This window comes from Neopsephotus bourkii, unplaced genomic scaffold (genome assembly GCF_033783945.1).
Source record: "Neopsephotus bourkii isolate Nb327-2 ecotype Australia unplaced genomic scaffold, CSIRO-AGI_Nbou_v1 NB_1481, whole genome shotgun sequence".
In the NCBI taxonomy this organism is placed as follows: domain Eukaryota; kingdom Metazoa; phylum Chordata; class Aves; order Psittaciformes; family Psittacidae; genus Neopsephotus; species Neopsephotus bourkii.
Genome location: NW_026901957.1, coordinates 325,918 through 349,505, shown reverse-complemented (window position 1 = coordinate 349,505; position 23,588 = coordinate 325,918). Strand labels below are relative to the sequence as shown.

The window sequence follows — 23,588 nt, the reverse complement described above, 5'->3', positions numbered from 1 at the left end:
TTGCTTGGAAGGAAGGGGGCTTTGCTTCATGTGCACCGAAGGCTGGCTGTGTGGCAGGGAGATGCTGGGTAACACAGCCCTCCGCTGTCACTCACTGGGAGATGTGTGGTGTGAACAGCAGTAAGACTAAGCACTGCTTTTGCAGAATGAAAATATTTTCTTGAATTTTTAAGATTGAACAGGAAAAGAGATATGTTATGGTTTTAAAATAATAAAGCCAGATAGAAGTAGCAGGGAACACAGCTGCTATAAGACATGATCTTTTTTGGTTTAATCCTCTCAGGTATGAGTTCGAATCAGGATGTATTTTCATCTCAGTGCTGTTCTCAGTATAAGTTTTTTTAAGTTTCCAAAGTACTTCCTACTGATGTATTATATATTTTTTCTTTAAATTTCTACCATGCCTACTTATAAGCTGATAATTTGAAGTATACTCACATACTTTAATTTGACCAGCATGCTTCTGACTCTAGGTTCTGTTTGTATTTCATAACTAGTTGCATGTGCCTTATTAAGTTATAATGACAAGATTAATAAATTGGGCCTTTTTGGGTGGAAGTGACTTCTTGTTTTCTATGGAATGTGTATGTGTTGCCTCTGATGACCCAGATCATGATCCCAGACTTCTTTTCTGCGCTCCAAGCTGTGATGTGCTCTCCTTTCTTACCTTTTTTTTTTCTTTCATTTTTTCTCTCCTGCAACACATATTAGCTGTGCTCTGTACTGCTGCCAAAACAAAACAGACACTTGGACTTTTTACATTATGTCAGAAGCGTGGTCCTTGGCGCTGTGTCAGTGTCCTGGGGCAGAAGATACAGCTTCCACTTTCTGGTGTCTGAGATGTTGACATAGCTCTGAACATAGGTATCCCATATGGCTGCTGCATTGCCTGCTATTAAAGGTCGTTTTAAAAATGAATTGCATGTATACCATGAGTAACGTGCATGTTACGGTTCTGATAGTTCAGTTTTGTTATTAATCAGTTGTCTCAGGTCTACTGCTTGTGCTCCTTTACAGTCAACACTGAATTTTGAGAAACATTCTGAAAATTTTTCGTGCACAGAGAATCGTTATGAAGCAAATCGCAGAAGACACAACTCTTCAGATGGGTTTGATCCTAACATTGGACGGGCTAGTGGAGGTACAGTTTAGTTTTCATGGAACATTTTGAATACTTAACATTATTGCTTTGTAGCAACTTTAGCCAGAAAAAAAATCTGATGATGAAGTTGTACAAGGACAAATATAAGATCTTGCAGCTCTGTGGAAACACAATCCAGGGGCGCAGCACAGGCTGGGATCTACCTGTCTGGGGAACAGCTCTGTGGAAAGGGACCTGAGGTTCTTCATGGACAATTAAGGGCAATGTAAGTAAACCAGTGTGCTGCTGTGCAAAGAAAACCAACAGGATGCTGGTTTGTATCAACAAGGGGGTCATCAGCAGAGGTAGATGTCATTATCCCACTCTACTCTGCACTTGTCAGGTCACACCTGGAATACCGTGTTCAGTTTTGGTCCCTGCTGTACAAAATAGGTGTGGACAGGCTGGAGAGGATCCAGAGAAGGGCCACAGAGATGACTCAAGGGCTGGGAAGCCTGCCTTATGAGGACAGGCTGAGGGAAGTGGGTTTGTTCAGCCTTGAGAAAGGAAATCTCGGGGGAGACCGTACCACAATATTCCAGTATTTAAAGGGTGTCTGCAAAAAAAGATGGAGACTCCCTTTTTACAAGGAGTCACATGGCAAAGACAAAAGGATAATGGGTACAAGATACTCTTGAGAAGATTCTAACTGGACATGAGGAAACTTTTTCACAGTGAGGACAATCAGCCACTGGAATAATCTTCCTAGGGAGGTGGTAGGTTCCCCAGCGTTGGACGCTGGTAAGATTCAGCTGGACAGGGTGCTGGGCCGTCTTATCTGGACAGTGCTTTTGCCAAGAAATGTTGGACCAGATGATGCTTGAGGTGGATTCCAATCTGGTATTCTGTGATAGCTCTCCTATGCTAAATTGTTATTCTGTAGTATAATAGAGGTAATGGAAAGACTGATCTTCTGGGGAAGGATGTGAGGACTAGGGCTGGTTAAAAGTAGTGTGCTTCCAGGTGTATTTCTCTCTTAAGAAGAAAAGTGTCAAGTTAATATTCTAGCCACCAATATATGAACGAGCAGCTATCACTCATCAAGGAGATTTACTTGTTTTACGATGGATTACTGTTTTCTTTCTCTGGCACTGTTTTGTAAGATCCTTCCCTGCTGCTCATATGAATATCTCATCCCAGAGTATAGAGCTGCTGACTTAGCTTCTTCAGTAATTTTGTAAGAGTAGAATATTATTCTAAATTGTTTGTAATTACATTTCTTTAAAATCTAAGGTTATTTTGGAAGAAAAGAGAAGACTAGTTGGCGTTCACAAGGCAGAAATTTTACAGAAAATTTAAACCCTCGTGGAGGGTACTATGGTGGAAGTTCCCGTGCTTGTACCAGCGCTTTCCACGGTGGAAAAGGCCAAGGACTGCATGAAAACAATGTACCTGATTACAAAACTGGAAAAAAGGAAGACAGAGGAATACCCAAGCAGTTTGAGGCTGAGGATTTTGTAAGTTAATTTTAATTATAATTTTAATGAACAAGGTTTCATTGTTTCTGCAAGTGCCATTTTATCCATTACAGGCTGTTTCTTGAGATTTAACCAATTTCGGGTCATCATATAAGGGATCACCCTACCCATAGGTAGGAGGGTGCTAGTCATTTGTCCATTAACTTGTTCGTCCTTTTATATCCAGCTTTTATCATATGCTTTTTATTATCACTTAAGTGTTCAAGTGAAACTACAGTAGGGTTCCACTTTACTGTAGCATGTGTATGTATTAAATACTACACAGTTACTTTACTGGAAATCTGAAGCACTAACAAAGTGATCTTTCTGCCAGGGGCTATTTGAGATGTCATGCTTCAATGTAAAATTGTAGAATGTAAGAGGAATGTGAACGTCCTCTTTGAAGTACATCACTGTTTTTTGCTTCTCTGGGCAGTTCATGTAATGGTATTGACTGCTGCTTGAGATGTTTTGTTGGGAAAGAGAAATAAGTGAGCACTGACCTATTTGGGTCACAGGGAGAAGTGTCTAGTCTGTTTCCTTTTAAAATCTTTGACAGCAGAGGTCATACTGCTGTTATCATTGTGATTATTTTATTGGTCCCAGAATTCAGTACTTATTTAATAATGATGAAACTTTCTTTCAGCCATCTTTGAACCCTAAATATGAGAGAGAACCAAACCAGCATAAATCTTTTGCAGCAGGTGTGTGGGGTGAGTATTTTTGATGTTTTTAAATATAAAAATGTAATGGAAATGTGAAGTTGTTTTATTTGAAACAGGATTTTTTTTCTTAAAATTATAAAGTTACAACTTTAAATTACAAAGCTATAGGTTGAAATTGAGGAAACTTCATTATTACAGTGTAAGTATCTTTTGGTATGCTAGAGGTAACAGTTCTATTTGGATATCAATCTGCTGGTATGTAGATGGCAGCCACAACTAGGATTCTTTCCCAGGACAAGTGTATATCTTTTTTTTGTAAAGCTGTCAAGAGTTTTTTCTTCACTTTGTTTTCAAGAGGAAATGCAGTGAAGATGGGTTACCTAAAGTAGCTGAAGACTGTGAAAGAATGCTTCATGACTGATCAGAGCTGTTGAAAGAGTTTGGAGAGGAACCTAGGAGGGTTAGAAAAGGCATGTTAGCTTGCAGAGATTTAAAGTCACTTCCTGGAAGTAGGTTTCTTAAGCTGTTGGTTGTGCTTATGAATTACTTGTACAAATCCAGTCCTGAGAACTGAAGTGTAGCCTGGATTGCCTTCTCATTTCACTTAAGTTTGCTACCACTTTACAGTTCTGTGGGCTTTATGTAGTTAATTGTTCATTCTTAAGAAGGTGGCAGCTTAAACTGCACAAGTTTTAAAGTAATGAATCTACTGAAAATAAACAGCTTTTTCTTTATGAAGAAATAACTTTAATTAAACAAAAAAGCTACTGTGTAAACTGTTGCCAATGCTGAGATCTTAAATGATACTTTCTTCTGCTGATTCTTTTTCTCATACTTCTCCAATATGTTTTGCACTCTTAAATAGTACTAGGTGTAGATCAGCCCCTCAATATAAATACCTAATTGCTAAGAAATTTCACTGAAGGCTGAAAATTGGACTGATTTCCAGTTTTGTGTGTTTTGCAATTTTCTTGTGAAAATTGGAGAAGACAGTTATCTCTTTAAAAAAGAGCAACAATGACTAAATTGTTTCCTAACCAACTTGGGAATAACTACAGACCAATTTGAGAGGTTTGCAACCTTTGCAGCACTCTGGCTGTGCTGCTGCATAGTGTGGCATAACTTGACCTGCAGGAGGGCAAGCTTTCCAAGCTTTTTGGATCTCACTCTTCACAAGCAAAGGAAGGAACATACCTGTTATTTACGTAAAATCAAGAGAATGTTTTACTTCGGAGGGCACCTTTAAGGATCATACAGTCAAACCTGTAAGCTACAGTGCGGTGCTTTGTTACATCTTAGAGCTTGGTTCCTTGCTATATTATGGCCCTGCGATTGCAAATCTTGGTTTGTAATTGAAAAACTTAAGGCTACTATTCCCTTTTAAAGGCAGCAGTATTGAGGACAGGAGAGATGTTAACATCCCCTTCTAATGCCTGTTAAAAATGTGTGCTTCTATTAGATTTCATTTTACATTGCATATATGTGATGGCAGCATGCAGATATTATGGAAAGTGCTCCATTTAACATGGAAATGTAAGCTTCTCATGTTCTATTTCATTTATCTGAGGTGTGGAGTTAGAGAAACTGGTCATTACCATCGTCTACAATAGTGCACATACTTACTTCTTGTTTATGGAGCCTCGGGGGAGCATTTGGCTCTAAAATGACCTGTTAATATATAAGTAATTATTCTTGTAGTAATCTTAAAGAGTAATATGAAAACCATAATATCTTTTAAATAACTATCAACAAATAGTAGTACTTGGATTTTAGATTTGCAAACAAGAACTGTGTAGCTGGCTACTGTAAAGAATACTTTCCAAAAGTCAAATTGTAGCCTTGCCAAGTGAAATACTTTACAAATGTTGGTTGTAGAAAACGGAACAGAACCTGCATCTATCCTGGTTTGTACAGTGTGTCATTTGTGGAACTAATACTGGACTACGTTCTTGATTTATGTCTGTTTCCTTTGGACCATATGGCTGCAATACCTAATAAAGTAGAAATTTAAAACCATATACAGAAGCATGCACACACATGCAAACATATATATCTATATTTTTTTTTTTTTTCCAGAATACCCTTTGAATCCTAAATCTAGGTGTCAGAAAATGCTGGTTATTAAAAAGGGCAGTACAAAAGAAGTGCAGATAACTGGATTCCCAGTAGTAGGAAATCTTCATTCACAATCAGTAAACAATGGAACTGGCACAAGTGTTTACAAAGGATTAGTCCCTAAGCCTGTCACTCCAACTGTAAAGGTGAGTCTTGCATGTATGGATACATTCATGGATACATGAGCAACATACTGAAAAAAATGATTCTTTAGTTCTGAATGTGCTCATTTCACCCTGAGAGTACTGTTCTGGAGTACTGTGCTTCTGGCTCTTGGTAAGTTCAGCACAGCCTAAAAGTGAATGGAAACAACTTTTTGTCACTTTTCTTTTTAAACTTTACTGTACCTTGCTCTTTCTTTGTTTCTCATTTACCTTTTTTGAGAAGTGCAAGAGCTGTATAAGTGAGAGGGAAAAGGTTGTTTTTAACTTACGGAATAGCAATGTCTTTTGTTTATACAATTTTTAACAGAATAGACAGTTAGTGGAAAGAGATAGCCAACATAAAAATATCTTCAGAATTTATCCCAGTTATTGATAGATACAATATTGCAACCTGTTAGTGTCATTCTGGTTCCTTGCCAAATGCAGCTTTCCATGTTCATCTCTAGATTGTTTCAGGAATTTTTCTGTGCTCCTGAGAGCATATGATAGAGTAGTTCCTAACTCTCTAACATTCTACATTAAAAACAGTTCTTTATTCTGTTGAAGACATACGTTCAGTCTTAATAGTTCAGATATGAGGGTCTTGCTTGTTTTTAAATTTTGGTCTTTATATAGTATTTGTGAGTGTGAAGTTGCTCATAAACAGTCTCTTTTGCACAAGAAGACAGTTGTTTGCACTAAATTGTAGTTATGATTTGGTTTTGTGTAAACATTTTCCTGAAGATTCCTGAAAGTAATCCTGTTGTAGTTAATGACTCTTTAAATTCCTATTTAAATTTTTGTTTAGCCTACACAGTGGAAAAGCCAAGCAAAAGAAAATAAACTTGGAAATCTATTTCCTCGTGAATCTGCATATGGTGTTTGTAGTTCCAGTCCTATCAAATCAACTGCCAAGGCGTTTACTGTATCACAGAATTCAGTGAAAGAGGTAAAGCAATGCCTGTAGTTTTTATGAAATCTATAAAATATTTAGTCTAGTTAGATAAGGAGATCAGGAAGTTTTATGCAGAATTGTATTTCATAATTTTTTTTTGGAAGGCGTATCACTGGCCTTCAAGTACTGCACAATTTGTTTTGTAAGTTTGGAGTAAAAATGGTGCATTAGGAAGTATGTCCTGGGTTCAGCAATAGCAGTCATTTTTGTCCTGCTTAGTAGCTGGTGCAGTGCTGTGTTTTTGCCTTTCAGGTTGGGAACAGTGCAGATAACACCCATAGTTTTAGTTGCTGCTCAGTAATGTTTACTCTGACCAAGGACTTTCTGAGTCTCAAGCTCTGCCAGGGGGGAGGGGAAGCCAGGAGGAAGCACAGACAGGACACCTGACCCAAACTAGCCAAAGGCGTCATGCCCACTATATAAACTCGGGGCAGTTACCCAGAAGGGCTAGATCGCTGCTTGGGTGGGACTTCGTGTCTGTCCGCTGGTGTGAGTGTTTGTATTCTCTTCTCTTGCTATTTTGCTTATTGTTATTATATTCTCTTCTCTTGCTATTTTGCTTATCGTTATTATTACTGGTGGTAGCAGTAGTGGTTTCTGTTATAACCTTAGTTACTGGACTGTTCTTACCTCAACCTGTGGGAGTTACATCTTTCGGTTCTCCTCCTCATCCCTCCGAGAGCTGGGGGAGGAAGAAGGGGGGGGTGTGAGCGGGCGACTGCGTGATTCTGAGTTGCCAGCTGGGCTTAAACTGCGACAAACCTGATGATTTTAAATTTCAAAACTGTTAATAGTATGAAACACTTCAGAAGGCCCACTGTTTGTTAGCAGTGCTCCATAAACCTGCATTTCTAGGTTTCCATGGAAGAACTACATATCCTGAAATACAAGTATTTTCCATCTGCTTTTGGCTGTGGATATATGTAAAATCTGAAGCTACAGGAACCAGGGAGTCTTTTTGTCTTTCATTTAAAATTTTCTAAATGAGCCTAAATTTTCTAACATTCTTTCTTTTTCTGATTCCCTATATTAGTATAATCGGTCAAATTCTTCATCCCCTGTTGACAAAGTTAGTCAGCCTCGGTTAACAAAATTGACAAGAATGCAGACAGATAAGAAGAGTGAATTTTTGAAAACTTTGAAACAAGATAGAGTGGAAGAGGAACATGAAAATGCAAATGATGCTGCGCAAAATAAGGTAGTTTTGTTTTCCTACCTTTGTATGTGTATCTCGTACTACAGCAGTAGTTTTCATATGGACCATAAACTAGTTTTTATTTTGCTCTAAACAGCTGTTAAGTCATGTTCTAGGATCTCTAAATGAAGGAAAAGAGTTACATTTTGATGAATTTGAAGTTGTTTGAAGTACTGTTCTTCCTCCAGTGCTTGTTCATAGTTTATCTTCTGCAGTATCTTTTCATACATGTTAATAGCTCAGGTACATCTCTATCTATAGCAACAATAAAAAGAATAAATTAAGCATAGTACACTAATGTAATCATAGAATTGTTTAGGTTGGAAAAGACCTTTAAGATTGAGGCCACCCATTAACCTGGAACTGCCAAGTCCACCATGAAATGCCTCTAAATATGTCTCTTAAATGCCACATCTGCACATCCTTTAAATACCTCCAGGGATGGTGACTCAACCACTTCCCTGGGCAGTGTGGTCCAATGACTTCTCATTTCAGAGAAGTTTTTCCTAATATCCAATCCAAACCTCCACTAGCACAACTTGAGGCCATTTCCAGTTCTATGGCTTGTTACTTGGGGGAAGAGACTGACCTGCATCTCACTATAGCCTCCTTTCAGGTAGTTGTAGAAAGTGATCAGGTCCCCCCTGAGCCTTCTCCTCTCCAGACTAAACAACCCCAGGTTCCTCAAACATTCACAGTATCACAGTATCACAGTAGGTTAGAGATTGGAAGGGACCTCAAAAGATCATCTAGTCCAATTCCCCTGCCGGAGCAGGAACACCTAGATAAGGTTACACAGGAACGTGTCCAGGCGGGTCTTGAATGTCTCCAAAGAAGGAGATTCCACAACCTCCCTGGGCAGCCTGTTCCAGTGTTCCGTCACCCTCACTGAGAAGAAGTTTCTTCTCAGGTTCAAGTGGAACCTCTTGTGCTCCAATTTGTACCCATTTCCCCTTGTCCTTTCATTGTTTGCCACTGAGAAGAGCCTGGCTCCATCCTCGTGACACTCCCCCTTTATATATTTATATACACTAATAAGGTCACCCCTCAATCTCCTCTTCTCCAAACTATAGAGACCCAGCTCCCTCAGTCTTTCCTCATAAGGGAGATGCTCCACTCCCTTAATCATCTTAGTTGCCCTGCGCTGGACTCTCTCCAGCAGGTCCCTGTCCTTTTTAAACTGAGGGGCCCAGAACTGGACACAATATTCCAGATGAGGTCTCACCAGGGCAGAGTAGAGGGGAAGGAGGACCTCTCTCGACCTACTAACCACCCCCCTTCTAATACAACCCAGGATGCCATTGGCCTTCTTGGCCACAAGGGCACAGTGTCGGCTCATGGTCACCCTGTCGTCCACCAGGACCCCCAGGTCCCTCTCCCCTACACTGCTCTCTAACAGGTCGTTCCCCAATCTATACTGGAACCTGGGGTTGTTCCTGCCCAGATGCAGGACTCTGCACTTTCCCTTGTTATATTTCATCAAGTTATTCCCCGCCCAGCTCTCCAGCCTGTCCAGGTCCCTCTGGATGGCAGCACAGCCTTCTGGCGTGTCGGCCACCCCTCCCAGCTTAGTGTCATCAGCAAACTTGCTGATAGTACACTCAATTCCCTCATCTAAATCGTTGATGAATATATTAAATAATACTGGTCCCAGTACCGACCCTTGAGGCACTCCACTAGATACAGGCCTCCAACTGGACTCCGCCCCATAGACTACAACTCTCTGGCTTCTCTCCTTCAGCCAGTTCACAGTCCACCTCACTACCCGATCATCCAGACCACACTTCCTCAATTTAGCCGCAAGGATGCTGTGGGAGACGGTGTCAAACGCTTTGCTGAAGTCGAGGTAGACCACATCCACCGCTCTACCATCATCCATCCACCGTGTTATTCCTTGTGCTCCAGACCCTTCACCAGCTCTGTTGCCCTTCTCTGGAGCCACTCCAGGACCTCAACGTTTTCCTTGTAGTGAGGGGCCCAGAACCAAACACAGAATTTGAGGTGCATCCTCAAGTGCCCAGTACAGGGGATAGTCACTTCCTTGGTCCTGCTGGCCGCACTGTTTCTGATACAGGCCAGGATGCTGCTGATCGCCTTGGGTGGTTGATCCCATCTACCCCCCTCATGGAGGGCAGGATTTCATACCTTGGCTGTTAGTTATCCTGCAAAACATTCAATCGAAAAAACTTGGTTCTACTTCTCAAACAGTTTCCTTTCTAGTTAAGAGTGTTTAGGTAGCCAGAAATTCTCATATCTTGGTCTAATCATAGGAGCAATTGTTCAATTTCTGCATGTATAAATAACCTGGGTTTATTTCCTAATTGAGAACTCAGGAGGCCTGTTCTGTCAGTATATAATATTTGTCAGATTTCTTTCAATCTGGATCTGTTTATTGGGTACTCAGCTATCAGCAGAGAATATTTGTATCAGTGCTACCAGCCATTAATAAGCCATATAAGCATAGTTATCAGACTAGCAGGTATGAAAAGATGTTGGATCAGTCATCTGATAGTTGTCCTGCTTTCAACATTCATTTGTGTGATCATCAGTAGAAGACATGGTGTGCAACTGAGTGGACGGGGAGGTAACTGCGTAACAGTCTTACATCATCTCGTTGATAGAATTTTGAGGACTGCAGTAACAGATTTCACCTCTGAAATATGGCAAATCATAATCAGTAGCTGAATCATGCTTGGAAGAAGCTATTTTGCCCTGTGTGTATTGAAATTGTTTAAAAATTTTGTCATTTTTTTTTTAATAATCTGAGATCCATTCTTCAGGCGTGTGATTTAACAGCTGAATATATGTGTATTGTGATATTAAGCTCTTGCTGAGGATTCTAAAATTTCTGGAGTGGGAAAGGAATGTTAGTGATGGTGGTGATCTGGACTCTGAAGTATACTTTCTTGCAAGTGCAGAACTGGCTGAGTGATTGCCAAATGCTGTGGATAGTGCTGTCATATGCCCATATTAGGGATTTTGTTGTCAAAAGGGTGTTAACTAGGTAATCATTGTACTATCCTCTCTGTTTTTACAGTTGGTAAGACTTACAAGGCTATTTGGCTCATTGCATTAAATAAGAATTACAGGTTGCTGAATGAGTAGAATAAAAAGAATCAACACTGGTTTATAGGATTAAAGAGCTTTAAATATTTGAGTGAACCTGAAACATCTGTTTTCTGAACAGCCTGTTTCTAAATAAACTTTCTTAATATTTCTTATTTTGTGGCTACTAAGTTACAGTTGCTGTAACTGGGAAGCTGTGGTGAATACATGTATGTAGGGGAAGTTGTCTGAATTTAAGGAGCAGTACCCTGTCTTTCTGAATGTGTGGCAGGTGAATTTGCTGATTGAGGTGACTGTCACGTGTCCTGTACACTAAGTAGATTTCAGAACTTCAGTGCTTTCAAACTTCTCCTGACACACATTTCTGATACCTAATTAGGAGCATTGTTTGCAAGTTCACAGATAACCTGTTACTTTGGTGTGTTTGAAAGGCAGCTTAAATAAGTTTGAATTTTAAGATACATTTGAAACTTCTTGGAAAAAATTTGAGGCAGAGCATGGGAGTTACTTTCCATGTTACTTTTTCAGTGGCATAATTTAAGATTTATGTTGTATTCAGGTATTGCAAACTGTAAAAGTATGAACAGGATTACCACAGAGGTAGTATAGAGTGTCTCCATTTAAACGGAACTTAAATGGAATCACTGAATTGCAGCACTTGCAGGTGCTTGCTTGTGAACAGAATTTTCTTTAAAATTTGCAATGTATAATTATTTTTTTGACAGAACGATGAGTCCTTTGACTTGCATAACAGCAACAGTCCTCCTCATGAGAGAGATGGAAACTTTGAAAATCAAATTCCACAGGAGAATGCCAGCACTTCAGTTGCATCTCAACAGGTCATGCAATCTTCAGGTTTCCCTCAGTCAGGCGTTCTTTCAAGCTCACTTGAGGCAGAGCATAGGTATGTACTTTATATAATATGGAGAACAAAGGTATGTGCTTTATATAAGATGGAGAGTTCCTTCATGGTAAGTGAGCATGTCATAAATTCTTACTAGTTAAGAAGTCAGAATCTGAAAACTGATAACACATAAAATATTTAATGAGCACTGCCAAAGTTTAAGTTTTAGACATGTACTGATGTAATGTGGCATATGCTTCATTTCCACTAGATTTGAGTGCTGGTTTAAACTTGCTTTACTAAAAATCCGATGTATTTCCTTAAACTGCGTACTGAATTCATCCCTCTGATTTTGGTCTGCATGTCTATGAGGAGCAATGCATGTAACTGCTATTTGTATTAATAATCTTTTAATGGCTGCATCTGATGTAAAAAAATCTTCAGTGAGTTTTTCCTTGTTAATTACTCCTGTAGCTGACAAGTTGGCAGTGTTACACAAGAAAATGTACTGGAAAAGGAGAAAGTAACTTAAAAAAGGGATTGAAATAGTTCTAGTATCTCAGAAAAGTAACTGCAGTAGCAACTGGTGGACATGACTGGCTTGGAAATCACAACTCAGTCTGGAGATAATTGTTATGAGCTCTGTCAGATTCTTACTCTTCCTGCCAACTACAGAATTGCAGTTATTTTGTTTGTTTATAGTGATAGATGATAGGTCTACGTTGGACTAGAGAACTTTATAGTACCCACAGAGGAACCTGTCATGACCCCTTATCCCTCATGAGTATGGAAAATGAAACGCACCTTGCTTTGTTCCTATTTTCCACCATTGACTATGGGAACAGAAATCTTTGAGCACTAGAGGCAACTGCTGCTGACTTTTTTACTAGAAGATAGGCATCCAGTCTAATTCTCATTTTTCAATTCAAGTTATTTGAATGGCCTTCATAGGGTTTCCATGCATGTGTCTGTCTTTTGTGGTATTCCAGAAAGGCTGTGTCTCTGTAGTGTCCCAGCCCTATGGCTGTGATTTCTGCATACATGTAGACAGATGTTATGTGGTAAGCCTTTTTGTAGTTAATTTAATTTGAAGTGGCCAGGTTAACTCAACGGGATACTTGTGCATACCTAGTAACAGCATTGGTGTATCTTGTACAAAATATATCTTGGGCTTTCCTTTTGCTGGGGAAGTTGCCAAAATGCAGCCATCCTGCTGGTGTCAAGTTTGCTAATCTGAAGTTTAATTTTTTCATGTAGTTCACCCTTTTAACCATTCTAGAAGTCTAGTATTGGTTTAAAAGAACAGTGGCCCTGCTAACTTTAGACAGCATTGCTTAAACGTTAGTTAGCCATTGCCTTAAGTTTAATTTACATTAACAGGAGCTCTGTGGCTGTTCACTTTATTGTACATAATATTTTTAAGATTTTACCTTGCTCCAGTAAAATTTTCTAACTCAAATTGCTGTTGCCAAAAAGTAAGTATTATTGAACTGAATTTGGCATCGTGAGTCTTTTTCTGTATGTCTACACAAATGCGTGCATTCTCTTGAAAGAGAGTTTTGGATGACTTGCATATTATTCCTGCTGCTTCCTAAGGATTTAGTTGTTCCTGGCTGTCACATTGTCCAATTTGGCCCAAATGCTACAGAGAATATAATTTCCATTTCTGTACTTTTTTTCTTGTTTGTTTTGTTTTGTTTAACAGAGTAATGTTTTTTTTCTGTTTCTCCCTTCTACAGTTCCAGACTTTTACTATGAAACATCTTTATTTTCTATGAAATAGCTTTAATTTCCCTCACCATATAAGGTCAAAGGTTCATGGTTTGCCTGAAAAATGTGCTGATCCTTCTTGCAAAAACTTTGGAGCAGGAGAACTTACTGTCCTTGTTGTTAAATAAATGTGTCTTCATTCTCAGATAACCCCCGTTTTTACAGCAGCTCATGTAAAACCAGTGTCTTCCTGCTCAGATACTGCTGTCGCATGTTGGCACTAGCTAAACCATGTTGATTGTTGCATCTTTGGGTATCTTAAAACGTAGTTATGAGAGGAATCTGTCTCTTCTTTGTTTTCATCCTGTTATGGTTTGTGGTAACTAAGTATCATGTAGCCACTTGCTCCACCAGAGCAGTTATGCAAAGCAAATGCGTTCTTAATTTTCTACCTGACACAGATCTCTGCTTGGGAATAAAAGTATCGTTTTTACCACATGCAGTGGTAAAGCAGGGTGGTCTGTGAAAGCCCTGAAAATTTCTCAGCTTCTATGCCTTATTTATCATTTGTAAGCTTTTTAATCTATCTTTAATAAGCATTTGTTCAAAAAATGCTATGGACTGATTAACCCATTTATTACAGATCTCACACAAATATGTAGGCACAGCTTGAAATGTCAGAGTATGTGGAGCAGATTCCTTAACCTTGTCCTTTTTAATTTAAAGGTTATTAAAGGAGATGGGCTGGCAGGAAGACAGTGAAAATGATGAAGCATATGCTCCGCTAACAGAGGATGAGATGAGAGAGTTTCAGGTCATTAGTGAGCAGGTAACAGTAATGTTTCCTTATAAACTTATAATTGGCTACCCTACATTCCTGTCTTTGAGGAGATCTGCAGTAATTTTGATGGTTACAGATGTTGCTGTTTCAGTATCATTTCAGTATTGTGCTTTTGGAAGCGTAATTGCTTTAAAAAGATTGGTGAGGCCTATTCTCTGAGTATCAGGGAAAGGGGAATAAAGGAGCATTGCTTCTGAGTAGTTTCAGAATTGCTGCTACTAGAATAGCACAGGCTTTCTAGCTCCTTGTCAGCTTAGCCTGAAGAAAGGGAATTTTCCTCCAAGGTTTTTTATGCCATGTCCTTGGGTCTCCAAATCTGAATTGTCTCTGGAAATCAAGAGACATTTAGTTCACTAGTAACAAAGACTGAAAAGGCAGTCTAGACTTGATTTTTAATTTCATTTTAGTTAGGAGTGTTGTATATACCGGAATGAGTAGGTCAGGAGGAGCTGGAAGAGGGAACCTTACATGGTATTAAATATGAATAGTTGATATTTCTGTAAGTCTAGCCACAGACGTATTAGAGCATTTGGAATGTTGAAATGCAACAGGTTGTTGTGTTTAGGTTTTTCTTTCTCTGTACACAACTTGTTTTCTCATTTCAGTTACGAAAAAATGGTCTTCGGAAAACTGGCATTTTGAAAAATAGTCTGACCCGTGATTTTAAATTTAGCCCCTGGAAAACCAGCACTTTCAAACCTGCTCTGGAGAATGAGGATTCTGAGACAAGCAGCAGTGATACATCAGATGATGATGATATGTGAAGACTTCTGTAACATCTGCAGAAGCTGGTTTTGATCTCCTGAAAGTTTGGGGATATGTTGTCCAAAAAGATTTTCTAATCTATATAGTAATATACACACCAGAGAAAAATTGTTGTAACTTTTCTGTGAAGAAAGCAAGAAATGTTGGGGTGGGAGTGTTGAGCATTACTGTAATTTCTTTTTAAGCAAATGCTGTAGAATGAGGGCTTGGATTGACCCAGTATTGACCTTCATCACTGAAGCATTTCTGACTACCTGTATGACAGTGTAACAAAGCAGACTTTCACGTTTAATAGTAAAACTGAAGAGCTGTGCAATGTCTTGCAAAGCTTTTGTTTCAAATTTCCAAGTCTGTAAGAAAAAAAGGGCAGTTTGATGCAGCGTTTTGCTTGCGAGGTCATTTCTTTGTTACAATGGAAATCCTTGCGTCCACTTTGTATGCAAAAAGGCAATGTAGCGTGTTGGCTAAAAATGAGTAAAGTGCACTAAATCTCTTTTTCTTAATTGAGCTGTTGTACTGTACTTCTTCCACTCACTCTTCCGCCCATAACTGCACTTTAGCCATTTGTAATGTAGTAGTTATTAATGGCAAAACCCTATGTTGCAGTTCAAAGTTTCTAGAACAAGCCTTTAAGCTGAAGGCTTTATGGGGGGTATTGTAAAACCCAGCATTCTCGCACCAAACACATTTCTTAATGGGAAAATAAACCCTTTGATTTTACTATTCACATACAGGAAAATAATTGCACTGGCTGGATTTGTCTGCTGCGTGGAAAACAAACTTTTATGGAGTATTGTCTCAGTGCATAGCAACAAGGGTATTGGTTTTAGATCTGGTAAGTTTTGTTTGCATTTGTATTAAATGTTCTCTGGCAGCATTGACTGCATTGCAGAATGAGGTAAAAATATTTTCATCGCCAGATCTTGCTTTTATAGCAGCAGAAGTATATCTGTGCAATAAGCACCTGCTTTGCTTATCTGGTGTTAGATTTTTTCTTCATAATCACACATTTGAAAACCTATATTATATTATTCGTAGGTTTATTTGGTTCATTTTAGTTCTTTTAAGTATTTTCTACAGGGTTGAACAAACTGTTGCATTAATTCATAAGAACAATTGCTCATGGTGTTGTCACATACACTTACAGCTAATGCATACATACAGACATTCCTCCTTCAAGATATTTTTGAACTGTAGTATTTCTTATAGTAAGTAAAACTCTGAAGCAAAAATATGTAAAGCTTTTGGTTTTGTCCATATTTGACTTTTTTAGGAAAAGACAATTTTATAGGGTGGTACCTATCAATTTTTGGCCAAAGGTGGTAAGCTTCTTTTGTAAATTACTAGTTTAAATAGAGATTTCTATTCAAGAGGTCAGTGTTTGTCCTGGAACAGGCATGCAAATGTTGATACAGGTAATTGTGGCACAATGTATTGGAATCACCATTTTCTTGTCCAAATAAGGATTATTTTTTTTTTTTAAAGAGAATGCTGCTCTGTCAGTAATGAGGTCTTTCCTACGAGTTTGCCTCACCTTTTTCTTCTCCTCTCCTGCATTTTTTTTCCCGTTTGTTTATTTAACCCACATTGACACCTTGCTGTGGTCTGTTCGCATCCTAGCAATAGGATCTTTTGCCTATCCAAATTACTTAGTGGTATGTGATTCGCTATTTTTATTACTAAGTGAAACTTTTTTGCCTTGGTATTTCTCAAAGTGACGTGTAGGCTTTTTCCCTTCTTTATTTGGTTCAGTAACAAATGTCATGTAATTGAGAAAATTCTCTTCAGAGAAAGTAGAAAAAATAGTTATATGTGGTACATCTGTTTCACTACTTTATAGCATGAAACTGGTAATGGAAGCAGTGGTTACAATGAACTGTGAGCAAAGGAGGTAGCAGGAAGTGAGCAGTGGTTTTGCTTTGTAGAGTAAAACACCTTTATGGCCTTTGTAACTTTTCTGTAAGTGTGCAGCTTTTCTTGTGTCTGCTGTGTTGTCTGTCCTGACTGTGCACATGATATAATTCCTCTATACTCCTACACCATATTTGTGTTCCTGAAATCTGACATGTTTGGCTCATGATTCTATGATACTTGATTTTGTGTTGTGCAGAACTTAACTTACTGATTGTGGATTCAGTTGTAGTTCTATAAAGTGGTTCGTTCTGCCAGGTCAGAGACATGCCAGAACTCTGCATTGCCTCTGTCTTATCTGCCACCTCTTCTACTTCTTGCCCTTCACTGCAGTATGGAAGTGGGGAAGCTTTGATGTTTCCAGTGAGGAACTGGATTGCCTTATGTTATACTTACTTACGGCAGAGAAAGTAGGATATTAATCCTCTTTTTTGCCACCTTAAGAAACACATCTTTTAGTCACTCACAAAAGAACTGTTTTTCACTTCTGTTTTCCTGGGAGATGTCACTTGAAACAAAGTTTAGTTCTTACATTTTGCTTCTGTAAAATGAAAGCATTCTTTTGTGCTGTACCCCTCCCATTTGTTCAGTGCATGAGGATGTAAAGCAGAAGGAAATCTGATTCTGTAGTATGCAACAATGCAGCTTTTTACATCTTTCTTTGACTTTGTTCCTAACCCAGGACAATTTTAGTTGTTCATTGGCCTTTCTTTTCTATTGCTTGTAATCCATGCCCAGGATACATCCTCTGTTGTTTTTCTGCTTGAGCAGGTTAAGTACGAGCAAGGAAGTCTACCTTAAAGGCTTAAGAAGTTGTGGACTAAATTTGTACATTCCCTCAGTAGATTCTAGTAAGCTTTGGATGTTAAAGAATGTCTGCTGGAGATATTTTGAGTGCTGAATGATGAAAGACCCACCACAGCAGGAGAGACACTAGGGGTAAGTCTGGCAGACAAGCCTGCACCAAAGAAAGCAGTGGTGAAACTAGGAAAAAGTGATGGGTGATAATGGTAGGTGACTCAGAGAGTTGTGTTCAATGGGTCAGTGTCAAATGAAGACTGGTGATGACTGCACCCCCAGCAAGTTTACCGAATACATCAAGCTCTGTGGTGCCGTAGACATGCTGGAGGGAAGGGATAGGTTCCAGAGGGGCCTGGAGAAGTGGGCCAGTGCCAGCCTTACGAAGTTCAACAAGGCCAAATGTAAGGTCCTACACTGGGTTGAGGCAATCCCAGGCACAAACAGAGGCTGGGCAGAGACTGGATTGAGAGCAGCCTTGAGACAAGTCAGGTGTATGGGTTGATGAGAAGCTCTGTGTGACACGGCAGTGTGCTCTTTCAGCCCAGAAACCAGCCGTGTCCTGTGCCACATCAAAAGGAGCATGACTAGCAGGTTGAAGGAGGTGATTCTTCCCCTTTACTCTCTTCAGCTCTGGTGCCCTCAACATAAGGACATGGGCCTATTGGAGTGAGTCCAGATGAGGCTTGTTCAGCCTGGAGAAGAGAAGGCTTAGGGAACACCTTAGAGCAGCTTCCAGTGCCTAAAGGGGTGAACCAGAAATCTGGAGAGGGACTTTACAAGGGCAGTTAGGGATAGGACAAGAGGGAATGGCTTTAAACTGGGGGAAGGGAAATACAGCTGAGGTATTAGGAGGAAACTCTCCCCTGTGAGGGTGATGATGCCCTGGCATAGGTTTGCGAGAGAAGCTGTGGCTGCCTCATCCCTGGCGTTGTTCGAGGCCAGCCTGGATGGGGCTTGGAGAAACCCCGTGTAAGTGAAGCTGTCCCTGCCCAAGGCAGGGTAGTTGTAACTGGATGAATTCTGAGGTTCCTTCCAACCCAAACCATTTCTTGATTATATCATTCTAGGGCCTCAAGTTATGCAGTTGCCCTGTAAAAAAGCAAAAATTCTAGATGTTTTGTATAGAGGTTTGATGTGGTTCTCTTATTTCTTGTCTCTATTTTTGACGTTTTTTTTTCTTTGTGTTGAGATAAAATAAGCTGGTCAGGACATGCCAGGTTTAACAATAAGCCAGCAAGATGTTGATTTTAGTGGATATTTCTGAAAAATTTTATCTTGGTAATCTGTTTACTTGGAGAAAATGAATACTGTGGGCTAGCCACAAGGATATGAAGGCAAGTTAATGTTAGTGAAAGACTTAGTGTGAAAGTACCAGAGGCATGCTTATGAGGAGGGGAGTAGTTCTGTATTTTATGCACAAAATGTGTGTGTGGATGATGTGTGAAGTAGGTAAAAATACTGAGTAAGGCAGGTGTCCTGCCAGGTGGATGGTTTGTCCTTATGCGATTAAAAGCTAACAAGTAATTCATGCCTGCAAGGGCTGACAGGTTGCACAGGCTTGTGTTTCCTGGCCTTGTCAGGTTCTGTATTTCTCACCTCCCTAGTGCCTGACCTTGATTTTCTTTAAATACCTTGCTTTCGCTGCTTAACGGAGGGGATCCTGGTGTTGGAACAGTTTTTGATTTTAAGAATGGGAAAATTAAGATTTAAAAAGGGATTAGGAAAAAAGTGGAGCTTCTGTAAAATCCTGGAGGGCTTTTTAGAAGCAGGCACAGTCCTGTGGCTAGGGATGCGAGCACCCTCCGAGTAACCTGGAGTGTAGAATTGCCCTTAAGTAAAGAGTGCATCACTGCTTGAGTAGGGCAGGAATGGGGAAAGGTCAGAGCTCTGCAAGGAGGTGAGGCTGCTACTAGACTGAAATGAAATCAAAAGAAGTATGTGTAACCTGGCTTAACCATGCATTGATCAAAACTGGCAGATACAGTCTAGGTTAAATCTGAAATTTTCTTCAGCTTGTTTTCTTTTGCCTGGATACTATTAAGCCATCAGAATGGCAGATGGCCTCACCTTTGCATTTTTGACAGGCAGCAGTTACAGCTGGAGTGGGCTTCAAGGAGCAAGGTGAAAAGATAAGGCTGGAGCAGAAACTGCTCAAAGAATGGAAAGTGATTTGTAAAGAAATGGTAAGAGCAAAGAGGACTATACAGGAGTATGGCTTGTGGGGGTGGGTGGTGGAGGAGCTATTCAGCAGAAAGCATATGAGCAGCACTGTACAGCAGAGATATCTGAGAACAGTGAAAGATGGGCACCCTGGCTCTGCTGAATACAAGGGCTTTGGCAGTGCTGCAGCTGTGGAGCAGGAGCTGCTTGTTACCTACCTGGTAGCCCTGAGCTCTAGTAACTGCAGAGAGAAAAGACCCTGATGTGGCCAGACAGAACAGAGATATAATCATAGAATAGTTAGGGTTGGAAAGGACCTTAAGATCATCAAGTTCCAAACCCCCTGCCAAGGGCAGGGACACCTCGCTCTAAGCCATATCACCCAAGGCCTTGTCCAGTCTGGCCTTGAACATTGCCAGGGATGGAGCATTCACAACCTCCCTGGACAACCTATTCCAGTGCCTCACCACCCCACCAGGAAAGAATTTCCTCCTTATATCCAATCTAAACTTCCCCTGTTTAAGTTTTAACCCATTACCCCTTGTCCTATCACTACAGTCCCTAATGAAGAGTCCCTCCCCAGCATCCCTATATGCCCCCTTCAGATACTGGAAGGCTGCTATGAGGTCTCCATGCACCCTTCTACAGGCTGAACAGCCCCAACTTTCTCAGCCGATCTTCATATGGGAGGTGCTCCAGTCCCCTGATCATCCTCGTGGCCCTCCTCTGGACTTGTTCCAACAGATCCATGTCTTTTTTATGTTGAGGACACCACAACTGTACACAATACTCCAGGTGAGGTCTCCTGAGAGCAAAGGGAATCACTTCCTTCAACCTGCTGGTCACACTGCTTTTGATGCAGCCTAGGATATGGTTGGCTTTCTGGGCTGCAAGCGCACACTGCTGGCTCATGTTCATTTTCTCATTGAACAGCACCCCCAAAATGGTGAGCTGGTGCTGATTGTTTTTGAAGTATCTGATCCCCAAGAGAAAGAAAGTGCTCAGTGTTGTGTGGCTGAGACCTCAGACCTATTAACACCAGTGACCTAAAATACCAGTCTTGACAGGAAGAATAGTGAATGGCTCCACACGGTTCAGAAGCAGTATGACTTAGCCAAGAGAACAAACTTTCCAATCAGTGACTTGTTTTATATTTTCTTACTTTTAAATGGTATCTTCTGACCATTCCATTCTTCACTTCCATTCCTAATTATTAATTTGTTATCTTGTGTCTCCATCTTTGGCAGTCTGTGAGTTCTCATATCCACCTCTGGCTGTTGCTGATTTTCACTGTATAACATCTCTAAGGTGTAACTTACTCTGCCTCTGTACCTCAAGATTCTTCACTGGGGCTCTTCTTATCTGCCCAGCTCTTGAGTCAGCAGTGTCATCTCTGGCCTCAGCACCATCTTGGCCCGCCCCCCCTGCCGCAGGATGATGCTGCACAGGTTGTTCTTCCATCTTTGATCCTCTGATCTTTGCCTGGCTCTTGGACCATACCACATGTGAGGTGTCTCTTCTCTCCACCCACTTCTTGTAAGCCATTTTCCACAGTGTCTCTACGTTGTCCAGTACACTAAGATTTTGGCCCTTGCTCTCTGATTTCCAGCAAGTGCAGTAACACAACTAATGGATGCTAAGACTCATAGGAGCAATATAGCAAGAGCTGAAACTTACTGAAATTTTCAAAACAATAGAATATCATCTGTTGTTCACTGTAGTGCTGCTGAGGGCACTGCATGCCTTTAGCTCTCATCTGGGTGCCTATTAGCTGCATCTATCTATGTCCCTTGAGCAGGATGGTTTCTAGCTGTGATCGTGCCTGTTGGCTCCAGGAACCAAAAGAGGGTGCTGGAGATCTACGGCTGGCTCTGGTCTCTGCTCCAGCTCTACTCGCGGATTTTGTACAGCTGTTACTAGTTAATCTGGTTTCATTTTTCTGAACTAGTGGAACTAAGTATTCTCGGCTTTGTGGATACCTTACCAGCACCTAAATGCAGAGGTAATTGTTAATAGAACTGCTCTACTTTGATATAATTTATGACTCTGCTTGTGAAATGACTGAAATAACTGCCTGTGCAGGTCAGAGTTTGGCTAGAGATGTTTTTAGGCAGACCAGCCTGCACGTGCAGGTATATTGTAAATCAAGGAGGGAAACACAGTTCCGTTATGTTTTTAGCTTCACAAACTCTCTGCATTCAAAAACCCGTTTTTTTAAAGAAAGGCTGGGAGCAAAATCAGTTGTGTTCTCTGTCATGATTCATCCCTGAAGGAAATTTCCTGTTTGAAGATTGCTGGTTGTGTTGATGTGATCCACTGACGCTGTCTGAAACTTTGCAGTTGGGTCTGGGGAAGACTAATGTTTTTCATTCAAAAATTGGCCTCTTGTCAGAGGTGTTTCTGCTAGGGCTCACAATAGCAGAGGTATTTCTTTGCTTAAAAAAACCCCAACCAAAACCAACAGATTAAAACAGATAACAGGAAAAAGTTGATTGCGATTTTGTTCATCATGGAAAGCTGACACTAGAGAACGGAAAAGATACAGGTGAGATATGCTCTCATTTATGAGAGCTAGACTGCTTCTCGGAGTTGGAACTTGAAGGCTTTTTGCAGTCTGCACCTTACAACTCAAGAGTTTTGTTTTCCACTGGATTTTTGTAAGAAGATTTTGTCTCTCTCCTGCATTGCAATTCTCATGTGGATACTTGCATGCTGGAGATGAGCCATGAGCACTTCTAACAAGTTTTTGTGGCTTTTGGTCAAAACCTTCAAATCTGGGTAGCTAGTGGGAAGCGCCCTTATTTTGACATGCAATTGCTTCACTTTTCAAAGATGGAGAGGAACCCCCTTTCCTCTTCACCAGCGGGATTAACAGATTCTCACTATGACTGAAAATATGACTTCACAACTGGGTTTTAGACTTTCATTTAAAACCAATTTTGTTTTAACTATGCCAACATAAGGGAGTTAGGGAATGAGATAATACTAATGCACCTGCCTGTCTCTAGGGTGTGAGGTGATGCTCTGCCTCTTGCTGTGGGAGGAAGACAACAGTTCTCACTAGTTTCTTGTCACACTAATTGGGTAAGAGATGCAGCAGGTGTTTGCATAGTGGGTTAAATGCCCTCTAGTTCATTGGTCACATGTTTGCAGACGTTGGCCCATCCTGTTGTAGGGAACAGAGATGTGTGGGGCAAGAAAGCTGCTGAAGTATTTTTATAAGTAAAAATCAAAGGCCATGTGTGTATGTACATAGTACAAAGTTCTTTTATAGTAAGACTTTGGGGATTTATAGAGTCTACCACTGAAGGAGAAGCTAGCTTTTATCCTGGGAGTGGTCCAAGCAAAATAAAGCTCCCTGCTGCTGTCTCCAGCTCCTTGGAAATGTTCATTCAAGAGAGGAGAAATAAATCTACAGAACTTGGTCTTGCTAGTTCTGTAGTGGAGGAATTATTCCGCCATCTGCCTATGCCTCAACTTGAGTTACGGTGATACTCAAGAGTTTTTGCTATACCTCTCATACAGACCTTCAAATTGCCACCATTTGAATCAGGGCCTAGGTTTTCACTCCTTTAAAAAAACTAAAGCAAAACAATCCCTCCCTTTCCCCCCAAAAAAAACAAAACCTCAAACTTGTACCTACAAAAAGTCATCTTAAAGAAGCCCTCTGCCCCCATCTTTTTGAAGCATTCTTCAGTTGCTTTTTTTTGCCTTGTAAGAAGAGCTTGGGCATTTGCATTCTCCCTCCACTCGGCAGGACTATCACACAGTGTTTCAAATCTAAGGATTTCTGCTCATCATGGCAGAGGCAGAGCAGAT

General features: G+C 40.3%; 1 protein-coding gene across 3 annotated transcripts in view; it reads left to right on the top strand.

Moving 5' to 3' along the window:
- Window positions 1–15,213, top strand: part of GPBP1 (GC-rich promoter binding protein 1) — a 34,189-nt gene extending 18,976 nt beyond the window's left edge. For all 3 annotated transcript variants that reach the window (XM_061369237.1, XM_061369236.1, XM_061369235.1), the window contains 9 exons: window positions 1,018–1,141; window positions 2,375–2,598; window positions 3,245–3,311; window positions 5,340–5,524; window positions 6,330–6,470; window positions 7,510–7,674; window positions 11,463–11,641; window positions 14,018–14,120; window positions 14,738–15,213. In XM_061369237.1, coding sequence (XP_061225221.1) covers window positions 1,018–1,141; window positions 2,375–2,598; window positions 3,245–3,311; window positions 5,340–5,524; window positions 6,330–6,470; window positions 7,510–7,674; window positions 11,463–11,641; window positions 14,018–14,120; window positions 14,738–14,896 — 1,347 coding nt within the window. In that variant the 3' untranslated portion in view covers window positions 14,897–15,213. The remainder of the gene's footprint in view (window positions 1–1,017; window positions 1,142–2,374; window positions 2,599–3,244; window positions 3,312–5,339; window positions 5,525–6,329; window positions 6,471–7,509; window positions 7,675–11,462; window positions 11,642–14,017; window positions 14,121–14,737) is intronic.
- Window positions 15,214–23,588: the final 8,375 nt, after the last annotated feature.